The 12,544-nt window shown below is 38.3% G+C and overlaps 1 protein-coding gene across 2 annotated transcripts in view; it reads right to left on the bottom strand.

The window, feature by feature from the left end:
- LOC134531172 (probable alpha-glucosidase) overlaps positions 1–12,544 on the bottom strand; it is a 67,123-nt gene that overhangs the window by 43,942 nt on the left and 10,637 nt on the right. For both annotated transcript variants that reach the window (XM_063366798.1, XM_063366799.1), the window contains exon 4: positions 12,126–12,283. In XM_063366798.1, the coding sequence (XP_063222868.1) occupies positions 12,126–12,283 (158 nt within the window). The remainder of the gene's footprint in view (positions 1–12,125; positions 12,284–12,544) is intronic.

Below are 12,544 nucleotides of genomic sequence, written 5' to 3'. Positions count from 1 at the left end.
AATATGTATAAAAATATTTAATGCAATTTACTAATAAATTGTAGTTGTTACGGAAGAATTATCTAGACCATTGAGTACTTAGTGGCTAATTGGTTTGCGTCGACATTTAATACTAACAAAGCTACTTATGATATCGTCAAAACTTAGTTGTCTTAAAATATCACTTTCAATGCTTATCAAAGTCAATAAGCTGAGCCTGTCCTCTAACATGGTGGTTCGAAGTATATTTTTGATCAACTTCAATTTTGAGAATGATCTTTCTCCACTGCTGTTAGAGACCATAAGTGATAGGTACATTCTTAGCGCAACCTCGATGTTAGTAAAACAATCTTTGACGTTTTTCTCTAGTAGTAGAGTATACATCAACATCTCTTGACTAATGACTTTATCTTTTTCCGCTTCATTTTGAAACTCGTGATAAAAAGCTTTAAACTTAAAATCTATCAATTCATTTCCCAATTGTTCGTCTAAGTCGATGTTATATGTTTCTACCAAGGTTTGAACTGATGCAATTAACTCTTCATTTGTAAGTGAATCAAACTTTTTTAGAAATCCAAAACGGGTATCAACTGTTGTAAAGAAGATTCAAATCGATCTATAACGGAAGGAAACTCTGAGATCAAAATTTTTCTGATTGAGTCAGTTCAACTTCTGGTGCTTGTGCTTGGACACAGTCAAGAGGTGTTAAGCGGACGTTTATTTTGTGCTTGCGGTGTGTTTTACTGTCATACTCAGTGCAATCTGCTAACTCAGCAGCTTTCACCTCATATTCTTCTTGATCCTATGAAGCATGTTAGCCATGTCAGTGCTGAGACGGCTGTGTTCAAGTCCAATCTTGGATTCTGCAGAGTTTGACTAGTTTTGTTTACTTGTCCCAAGATATCGTCCCAAAGTACTGTGTACAGACCCGTTTCAATTTTTGACATTTTGTTATGCATACTTAGAGCAGTAACACGTGATTTTCCTGAATCGTCTTCGTTCTCCAATAGCTCAAAAAGTGCTTTTTTCTTTATAGGCTCGCAAGAGAGCTTTTGTAGCATCTGCTCTGCAAGACCAACATGTTGTTGTTGTCCTTTTTGGCACGATAATAGGTTTATCTGTTTCTGCTTTTTTCAAGCAATTTGTTAGAACTTCATATGTGTTAGTTAAAGCTGTAAAATACACATAAAGTTCTTCCAAAAAGTCAAAAAAGCTTACAGGTACCCATATCGCTAAATTATTTTCTGCGAGCACGAGCGCTTGAAGGCCATTGTACTTTCCGCTCATTGAAGACGCATTATCATAAGACTGACCACGACAATTCTTAATGTCTATGTCATTCTCTTTCAAAAACTTGCTCAAGCCTTGAAACATGTCTTTAGCTTTGTGGCCTTGGTTAGGCATGAATGTTACAAATCTTTCCACAGGGATATGTTCTTCTAAATATCTGAAAATCAAAGTGAGCTGATCAACATGACCTTCGTCTGGAGTTGAGTCTAATGATATAGAATAGTACCTTGACTGCTTGATTCATGAGATAACTTCATTGAAAACTCATTTGCCAATTAGCTACACAATTTTCCTCGCAAATTGTCGATGATAGGTACAGTAAAACCTTTTTGTTATGACCCCATTTATTGCGACCACCTCTCTATTACAACCCGATTTTGAGGAACCGAGAAAAAATTGCCGAAAATCAGAGGAAAATTGGACAGAAAAAAAGTTTCTTGTGGTGAGTAGCGTGTTACTGCGTTTCTCTTGCCGAGTGCCGTACTGCCGTAGGCAGCGCATATCTAAAAATAGATACCACTTCCTGTAGACCGCTGTCAGTGCTTAACAACCCCCATTCCACGTCCCTTTGCCGGAAGGGTGCAGATAAAGGTTTTTGGCAACGTGTTTACGTTTAGCTTTTTGCAAGTGTCTAGTGTAGTACGCAGTTACGGCAAAGCTACCTGCTGGATTTCTCTTGATTTTAATTACTATTGGTTGACAATACACAGCGACCGACTGGATGCACGCCCGCCTAGACTTGTTTTAACTGCCGCAGGGATGTTTATTTTGACAGCTCAAACAATTATCTTTTCCCGTGGGTTGATAGAAAAAGGTCGCTTCACCCAGCATAAAAAAAAAAGACTATGCCACTTATTCCCCACACAGGAAACACACTGCCTGCCGTCTGTCTGCCCCGCATTTATCTTTATTCTAACATTCCACGTCTTGCCTCTCGCGCGAGCAATAACGAAGCGACCACGCATTGGGCCGTTTTATGCTTTGTTTGGTGACAGCAGCTTGATTTTATTCGGTATATTCCTTTTCATAGGACCCTTGCTATTAAAATATTTAAGTTTGAAAGCTTGCATATTCCTTGCCAAAGATGACTGAACTCGAACTTAGTGTGAAAAGTGACATATTTTGATCCCTCCCTCACCGCTTTAGTACCCCATCCATAATAGCCCAATTTTACAGGAGAAGGGAGGGTGAAATGAGCATTTTTTCACTGAAGGTTTTTCAAAGGGGAGCGAAGTTAGGGTGTTACAAGGGAGGACACTAGCTGGTTTGTGTTTCTGGGAGGGATGAGCTAGCCTTGAAGAATGTTACCGAGGGGAGGGAGGGGTGAGCTCAAGCGTCATGAAGCCGCTGCCGCCAGCCAGCCGAACGAGCTTCGTGTGCGCCCACTCGCGTTGCAGAACCTACCGCTGCCATATTTTTAAAGGAAATGCCCCATTATTTTTTTGTTATTCTTACATGAACATTATTGGAAGTATTAAAGCCGACACAAAAATACCCTGTGTGTTAAAATTAACAGATTTTAATGATCTTTCATTTTTTTTAAATTTTTTTCTTATTTTCACATTTTGGTCAAAATGTCCCATTTTTTGACGGTTCCCGAGAATGTATTCGTAAAATCACTGCTTCGTTAAATCCGGGGTTCGTGACATCAGGATTCTAGTATATTTAACTACGGCAAGCAGAAAACGTACATGTAAACTAACCAGTAAAAATAAACTGTCTTTTGACATATTTTCTTTAGAGGTGGCCTGTAGGGCGACTGTCTTGTCATGAAGGTTGAAGTGGGTTTAAAGCAAAGCCATCTAGCATTGTGAGTGACAGCATCCTGCCATTGTACGGCTGGTTTCTTAGCGAGTAGCAGTTTGGAAAGGGTGGGGGGGGGGGGGGGGGGGGGGGGTTTGAGATCAACTGAAAATTTCGGAAAACATCTATTACGACCCCCCCTCTATTACGACCCTATTCCTGGGAACCGTGAGGGGTCGTTTCAGAGAGGTTTGACTGTAGTTTCTATGACCACTTCCACGATTACCATGGAGCTTTATGTGATTGCTCAATAAGTCATCATATTCTGCTATAAGCTCCATTAGTCCCAAGTAGTTACCATTTCTTGGTGAACCAAGTATTTCATTTTCCCCTCTAAAAGCTAGACCTCTTTCACTGATAAAAACTATCACACTTATCAATCTCTTAAGAACTTCTCGCCAATATTTTGCTACATCTTCTGCTTGTCGTGTCAGTTCTTGCTCAATACGCCCCAATTATTTAGAGCTTCTTGCAAAATCAAGTGCAGCATTCAAGTGGTTTTTAGAAATTTCATGTTCAACCAGACATGCAGAAGCATTTTTCCTTCGCATGTGCGACTATTGGAACTTAGTAAAGGCACTGGAGCCATTTTACACTCGCATTCGCGTTACAAGCATTATTACTTAATGCTGAAGATCAAAATCTATATTTCGCTGATTGAGAGCAACCATTTAATGTTTGTTTACTGTTCACTCGCCGCTATTGTCAAATGGCTGCAGATTTAAGGTGATTTTTATTACTTATGTATATTATCGTTACTGTTTTTATCACGTTTTCTTTTTAAGATATGAATGAATATTTCTGCAAAATATTTATGATTAAATTATCATCAATTATTATTTATAGTAACGGGATCATATAGTTTGTACGATCAATATGTAAAAACAATAATTTTAACATAGATTTCATCGTTTTAAATTAACACTTCATTAACATTAATTTGATTAAAGTGCAGCACACAACCTACACGTGAACTGTTTTGTTAACTGTTTATAAAGTGAAGTAAAAAGTTAATGTGGTTTCCATTGTTACGTTATCACGTAAAATAATCGTCCATAAACCGACTTTACAGACAACAATTTTTTTAACTGGCTCACGGTCGTCAAAGTCGTGTCAGGAGAACTGTAGTCCAATCGTCATCGTAAAGCAGATGCATAGGTGCTTCCAATTAACTATGCTATGAAAGAAATCCGCGAAATAATCGTTGCTCTAGCTATGGGACATGTTGTGACTCTCGGTCTCGGGCTCATTTCACTCTGATCGACCCCTCGTTTCCAGGCAGTGAAAACGCTAAATTGATCTAACCAGATGGTGACCTTAAGCACTTGACAACATTTTAAAATCAATTTTTATTGAACTTACCACTTCGGTGTCTTTATAGTTCTGAGGTTGACTCCGTATAGCAGGTGAACAAGTAACATTGTCATTATTTGAAGCAGTAGATGAACTTGGCTTAAACATCATATAATCGGTCATACGACGTGACTTGGCTATAACTTCTTCGTTCTTCTTTTCTTGCTCTTTTGCAATCTTTCGTTTGGCGCTTCCGCTTTTAAATACCTCTTTATTTTATGGCGATTACTTTGTATTTTATGGCGATCCATAATACTGTTATTTATAAAACCTGTTGCAGTGATAGCTTTACTTTGTTGTTATGAAAATGTTTAATTAAAGGCTAAAGTTACATATTAAGATAAAACAAATAATAAATGATGCACACAATCACTGAAACACCGAAACAAACACTACAGAATGGGTCATAAATCCACACAAATTTAATTTATGCATGCCGAAAAAAAAAGACGCCAGTCGCCAGGTCAACATGAAAACAGTGTCTACTGACTTGGAGTTTGTGCTATTGATCTTTGTACGCCGCAGGGCTCACTGGACTCAGCTTACAGAGCCTCCTCCTCTTATCTCGCTTTGCTCCCCCTACCCCGCACATGGAGTTTAGAATGCTACACCAGTCGCCAATGCCAAGTGTTTCAGATTTCTAAATGCTGACACAACTCATATATCAGCTTTCCACAGAAGAATTTAGTTCGGCGCAATAATCCACACAAAACAACTGGACACTATGTCGACGTGTATTTTAAGAATATAAGAAGATCCACAGCGCAGTATAATTTTTTTTTGGTGTCGTGTGGTGCGGGCCCCCATTTGTGGTGCGGGCCCGTAGGCTACAGCCTAGATAGCCTGCGCGTAAATACGGCCCTGCCAGATACATAAGAAAGAAAGGAATAGGTTGTAGAATGCTTTGCGACTGACCCTATTCAAGATACTTAGGTTCAACCTTTATTTTTTAAATGTAGTGTTACTTTACAGGAAATACGTATTATGTGACAGTTCTTTAACTAACAAATTTTAATTGCCAATAATTAAATGTGCTTTAAATGTTAATATATAGAATAAGGAATTCATTATGATGCAGCAAAAAAAATTAAAGTCTTTTGTAATATTGTGTAGAGAGATCACATAGCAAGATTTAAAATTGTTAAGTATACATCTCTGTATAGTTAAAATGCAAAGTGATTGAGGATGGTGTTTACAGTTAAGTGAACATCATTAGCTCTTTATCTTACAGTTTAGTAGGTGTTCAACAATCGCTTACAACAGTTTTTATCATCGACACATCCCATGGTTTCCCAGCTTGCCTTTTCCAGCGACACTTACATATGTGTTTAGCAGGGCAACAGTAAATAATATCCAGATGTTATTCACTAGTGAGTTCTTGTTTTCTGCTAACGTATCAACTTAGTTGAGCTTAGCCTCACCACACGGACACCTGCACACTTCTGCACTGAGGAGAGAGCCTGGTCGCACCAGCCTGGAGAGAAGAATGTGGAGAGGTTGGAGCAGCAGATTAACAGCCGGAGATGAAATCCAGCACCGGACTGCATTTGCCATAACGAACACACAGGTATGACAAACTGGAAAGTTCAAAGTAAGTGCTAGAGAAAGTCTTGGAAGTTACCACTATTTCCACTCGAGGCAGGATAAAATTGGATAAGATGGGAATACTCTTAAAGGAATTGTGTGTTATTGAGGATTTTTTTTTCATAACCTTGACATCGTCCCGGGCTGCGCCCTTCTGAGCCCGATGTGCCACCATCTCCCTCCTCCCCCTTCCGCCACCCCCTCTGTGACCCCGGCGTTTCAAACCACCTGCCACAGTGTATGTGTGTGTGCCTGTGTCGGCCCGCGCCCACCGGTGTGACATCAGTGCTTCTCTCCCATATCGATGCCAGCCTAATTTATTGTAACTTGCTTATTTCTTCCCTACAGTGTTTTATGTCCTAGCAGATGGCGTAATTGCTTCAAGATGGGCTTTCTTTAAAGTGCAACGTAAATAATATTCCGTGGCTCCTACGATGCCGAGCGAGAACGAACATTCCGGAGGCAGACTATATGTAAATATTAAATTAGTTTAAACCAATTAGTTATGTATTGTTATTGTTTGCAGACAGTAGGCTAATTTAATTAAGGGTTTATGTGTGTTCATTCCTTTTCCCGGTGGCACACTTTATTTAAATATATGTAATGGATGTTAGCTGGATGTGAGTTGCGGGCCCGACTTGAGGATGCGCTGGGAGGAGCAGTCTGTCGCCGCGGGTGCCCGAGGTAAAGAGCTTCATGCACACGTCGTCTGCAACTTTGTACTATCAATGATCCACGTCCATCTTCCTACTTAATTCATATAAATCATTTTCTTTTAACATCAAAGCTTACCTCGGGCAATAGGCTGTTTAACATAAGTTTTATTTAATTCGCTAGATGGATTCTGGTCATGTTATACGAGCTCTAACGCAGTCCAATACACATGTCTGGACCACCCTTATACATGATTTGTGCCACTGGCTCTTATTAACAGTGATAACGTGTAAAATGTACAGATGAGCAATGCCAATGAAAGTATTGAATGAACGTCTCGGTTTCTTCTTGTGCGGGTGACCACGTGGAGAGACAACATACAGACTGAGGCGTGTGGGCCGCCTTCGAGAGCCTACCTTGTTTTGTTGTCTCTACATATAGCATGACCCCCCCTGAGAGGGGACGTAATTCCATGAATTTTATTTATACTGGGGGAAATGAGCCTTGCTGCACACAGGAATAAAACGCAAACTAATTACACTAAACAGCAGTTCAAGACCCAGCCTCAAATTTTGGGGAGGGCCGATAACTGAAGAGTTTTTGGGTTGGGTATGTAATACCTCCTGGTTTAAAAATTTCTTAGCTCTTTAAAGGACTTCTTAAACACATTTATGATGCCTTGAAAATTTACTATCAAAAATGTGGTTTTAGCCGATTTAAAAAAAATTGCAAACAGTATAGAAGCACTAAAAATTGTTTTGATTAAATACCTTTAAAACAGTTAATTCAAAGGCTATGTGTGGTATGAAGTAGATTATTTTTTGTTATTTCTTCAAATTTTTTCAATCTCAAGAGAGATTGTGTTGGGGAGGGGAGCAATCCTCCTAACACCACTCCCATAAGACCGCCACTGCTACATGCTTACACTGAGAGGCCAAGGCAAAAAGATCTCCCAGATTACACTGATATCTCGACCATTTGGATGTCTAATTGGTACTCATTAATTTTAACCATGCTAGGGTAGCCACATGAGTCTGATTATAGCCGTCTTTAGTGCGAGGCAGGTGTTGAAATGGAGTAATGCTGCACTAAGGCCAGCCTTACCCCTTCCCAACAAGACTTACTCCATTCACTGGTTCGTGAGTTTGTCATGCATTTACTCAGCATGTAACAATTACAATAAAAAATATATTTATTTTATGTTAATTGATGAATCAAGATATTCCTTACATTTTCATAAGAAAGCTAGATTGGTCATCTAAAAGCCTTATGAAGCAAACAGTATATTCCGTGAGCTAAATTATTTGCAGTCTTGTCATCATAACTGTTCTGGTCAAAATTTGATAACTTGATTAATAATCTGTTAAGCAATGTTCTCCTAAACAATGAAAACGCACTTAAGGGATCAAATATCAAAGGCAAGGTGGGGTCCACAACAAGCAGGTATGTTGGCAAGACTAGTGTCAATAACTGACAGAGTATGTTTTGTTTATTTTATGTATGTCAAGTGATTTTGTTGTGTTGGTTCCTTTTGTTGGTTTTATAAATGGTGTTTTGAATATTTTTTTTACATCTAGGCTTTATCATTGCGAAGTAAAAGTTCCATACTTTATTTAGGTACTAACTAATGTGACTAGGTTTTTTCATATAAGGTATAATTTACCCTTAAATTTATTATAAATGCACCAAAGCATTATTTTGGTAATAAAATAAAGTTTTCTTGTATGCTATTCTTACATCATGATTAAGAAACTACAGCTATAGCAAAGTTATGTCCAGAAAGAGACACAGTTTATGACAACATAAATATGTTATCATTTTAGACACAATTACTACAATAAACAAATAAAAATCTACACAAACCATGTTATTATAAAAGCATTAAACTCATTTTGTGATGTTCTTTTCTCGCTTTGGCAAAAAAAAGTTCATTTGCTCACTTTTATTAACTGATCCTCAAATTATAAAATGACCTTCAAATTTTTTTTGATACTTCCTAACAACTAACAAATACTATAGTTATTCGTGACTGGGTAATAAACCTGAAAATAACTTATATTTCCTTTATGCATTGAAACTAATTTTGAGAATTACTGGCAAGGAATCTTCTTCGAAAAAACGCATTCCTATCAAAATAAAATCAGATGTTACAATCTGTGCTTCATTTAACTCTCCAACTCCATAGATCTTTTTTTTTTTTTTCCATTTTCTCATCCAGGCTATGATTTAAGGACTGAAACTAAAAACTTAACTCTATTCCTCCAGTGCATTTGTTGTTCTGTAACAAATATTTACAACAGATAGTGTAATAATGGGTAGAATAAGCTGCGCTAGTGATAGAAACTACAAAAAACTGCATGACTTTTTACAAATATTTTATAAGAATTAGTGAATATCAGTCGAAAATATTTGTGAGAGTAAAACAAATGGACGGAAGGTATTGAATTAAAATTTTAGATTTAGTTCTTGAATAATAGTAATGATAAGAAAATGAAAAAAAAATATTCTACCTGGAATGTGAGACCAGACTAAGCCTTAAGGGTGTATGTCCTGTTCCAGGTCATTACTGTGTTTTATCGCATAATCGTCGCACATTTAATGCCAAAATAAGGTTTGAAAAGTAGGGGTGCGATTTTTATGAGAGAAATTTTTTTTTTGGTATTTATTTTTGGAGGTTAGGTTTTTCATAACAAAATACGTTGCAAATCAAGTACATTTAATTCAAAATTAGATTATTCACAAACGCACGCCTAACAATTAAAATGATTTACTTAATCTATTTAAAAAATCTTCGGAAATGCATCTGTTATACACGAGTCGTTTTTACATTGTAACCTGCAAAAGAGAACAATTTTACAATCAAGCAATAAGTTGTTTAAAGTAAAACACCGTACCCGTAAATTAAATAATTTAACTCACCAGAATTACTCTGCATCGCTTATTTCCGTACTTGAACCATTGCTTCCGCCGAGGTTGTTGTCAGAATCGTCGCCGTCACCATCGCTGTCACTATGCCAGATATCTTCATCTTCACTTCCGTCAATGGCGTTTGAGATACCAGTTTTCTTGAAACTTTTGACGACAAGTTCGAAAGATATCTCGTTCCAGCTTGCCAGAATCCACTGGCACACTTTTTCCAACGATGGCCGTTTCAATCTTCCTGTAGGTGTTTAGGCATGTTCGCCAGTCGATATCCAATTTGCGTGTCTTTGAAAGGCTTATTCAAGCACACGTCAAGTGGTTGTAAAACAGACGTCAGGCCACCTGGAATTATGACAAGATCTGTTTTGCCTTCTGTGATAATATTTTTCACTGGTTCCACAAGATAACCTCGAAAACTGTCCAACACAAGCATAGATGGCCGTTTCAATAACGCTCCCGGACGATTGTTCCACACACATTTTATTTACCCAGTCCAACATTAACTTTTCATCCATCCACCCTTTTCCCTGAACACGTACTAGTATTCCACGCAGAAATACTAAACCCTTCAGCAATGTTTTGCGTTTAAAAATAACGTATGGCTGTAATTTTCTTCCGTCTGCTGACACTGCCAGCATTACCGTGCAACGCATCTTCTCGTTTCCTGTAGTTCTGATTGTAACACTAGCTGCATTTTTCTCATGAATTGTCGTGTTCCTCGGCATATCAAAATATACAGGTGTCTGGTCTGCATTGCCAATTTGAGAAAGCATGTATGCATTTACTTTACGCTTTTGGATTACGAAGCTGTGAAATCTCGCAATTTTTTCATTGTAATCTGCAGGAAGCCTTTGGCACAAGGAAGTTCTTCTGTGCACACTCAAATTATTGTGCCGCATGAAACGCACAACCCAGCCTGCAGATGCCTTGAACAGATTGTTAGGAATATTGTTTGCTCTTGCAATTTCCCGGGCCTTCGCCTGAATCATTTCGTAAGAAATAGCACAACCATTATTTCGAAGTTCACGCACATATTCAAGCACGCTTGCAGCAACTTCCGGATATTTCCCATGTTTCGCCCCACGAAAAGCTTTCCGTCCAACATTGGTTGCACTTAATTCTGTTTTTTGTTTCCTCCAATCTCGCACTAATTTACCGTTAATGGAAAATTCACGGCCTGCCGCTATGTTCCCATGTTGTTCAGCATGAAGAATTACTTTCAGTTTGAAGCCCGCACAATAATTACTGTATTTTCCCATTATAGCAACTACACTGCCTGACTGCAACTTGAAAACTGATTATGTTATGTTGTCGCTCAGTGCTTCATCCAGTAACCTTGGCACGGTCATGTTTACTACCTACACAAAGCGCTCGGAATCTAAAAGCGGAACCAAAAACATCACATGACTGTAATGCAGCGGCCGGACCAAAAACATCATGCGACTTATATGCGCGAATTGTTTTTGTCCCAATTTGGACGTCTTAAAATCACAGTGCGACGATTATGTGATAAAACACAGTATTTTATGTTGACATTTCACAGGATTAAATATGCCAATACTTTGAGATGCTGAACTTTCACAAAACGAAAAAATAAATATACATCTCATACTTTTTTCATAATTAGTTAGCAAAGCTGCATTTTTTTTATATACAATTTGTGCAGTATGGATAAGGAGAATGAAATGGAACATAAAACTAGAACTTTTAAGGTTTGAAGTCAATTTTACTGGCTACTAAGTGATATGATTTAATTTATTTTAGAAAAAACATTATTTAATTTTGCCCAGCCTTTTAAAATGCTTAAAATTATAATTTTTCAATAAATAAATATTTTTGAAAGAAATTTATACCATTTCACGCAGTAGTAACAAGCATTGTATTTAAAAGGAAAAAATTTCCGTTATTTATTCTGTTTGGTTCTCCTTATCCATGCTGCACAAAAATGTTAAAAATTTTAATCTGATAACAAATCATACAAAAAAGTATGCATTACATAATTTATTTATTTTGTTTAAGTTTGGCCACTCAAATTTCTACAAGTTTAACAGTGTTACATGTAAATATAAAATAATGACCTGGGACAGCGCATACCTCCTTTAAGGGGCCCGCCTAGTCAGGGGTGCATTTGTATTAGTGAGGCGACGCTCGCTGGTGCTTCTAGCGCGTTATCGCTTCTGAGCGGCGCAAGACTGTGGATTGGCGTGTAGTCTTCCCATAGTGCATACGACAACTATTATATTTGAGTGGAAACCATAATGAAAGTTCCTTGAGTGCTTTCAAGAAACTGTACCGTGCATTTTATGCCTAAGAATTACTCCAAAAACACGAATGTTAAGCCATTTTTCACTCTTCTGAAAATACGGTTTAAAATGAAATGTGGACATGGATCTATGCATCTGCCATCAGGGTATTCTTAATACTTTTTGCCAACAAACGACTCCGATATGTTAAGCAGTTTTAAAATAGTGGGGTTTCTTCTGAAGCTCTGCTCGCCATGTGTGCTGCTAGAGAAAGGCGTGAGAGTGCGGTGGGCGCACCTGGCAGGCGAAGGCGTCCCCGTGGGCGCCCGTGGCGAGGTGCTGGTAGTGGCGTGCCCCGAGCAGCTGTGCGCAGGCCGTGGGCTCGTGCAGCGCGGAGCTGCTGGAGGACGACGAGCCCACCACGCTGCTGCCGGCGTCCGACAGCCGGGGCTCTCCTGCGGCCAGCACCGCCCTTTCTCTTACATTTCAATCTCGTTATTCATCAATATCTAGTATCTTACAATATAATTTACTAAACTTACAGACAGTGCCAAAAAAAATTCACGCTGAAAAAAATTAAATTAAAGAGCGTAATAAACATACCTACCGTAAATATGATGGAGAGGTGAAAATTTTAAGACGATAACGACCTGGCAATGCATTTTCTCAAACTGGTACAATTTTAAGTTAAGAGTATTGTTTTGTAAAACCAACTG

Source organism: Bacillus rossius, chromosome 3 (genome assembly GCF_032445375.1).
Source record: "Bacillus rossius redtenbacheri isolate Brsri chromosome 3, Brsri_v3, whole genome shotgun sequence".
NCBI classification, from domain to species: domain Eukaryota; kingdom Metazoa; phylum Arthropoda; class Insecta; order Phasmatodea; family Bacillidae; genus Bacillus; species Bacillus rossius.
Note: the sequence above shows the minus strand (reverse complement) of the source record. Positions and strands in the feature narration are given on the sequence as shown.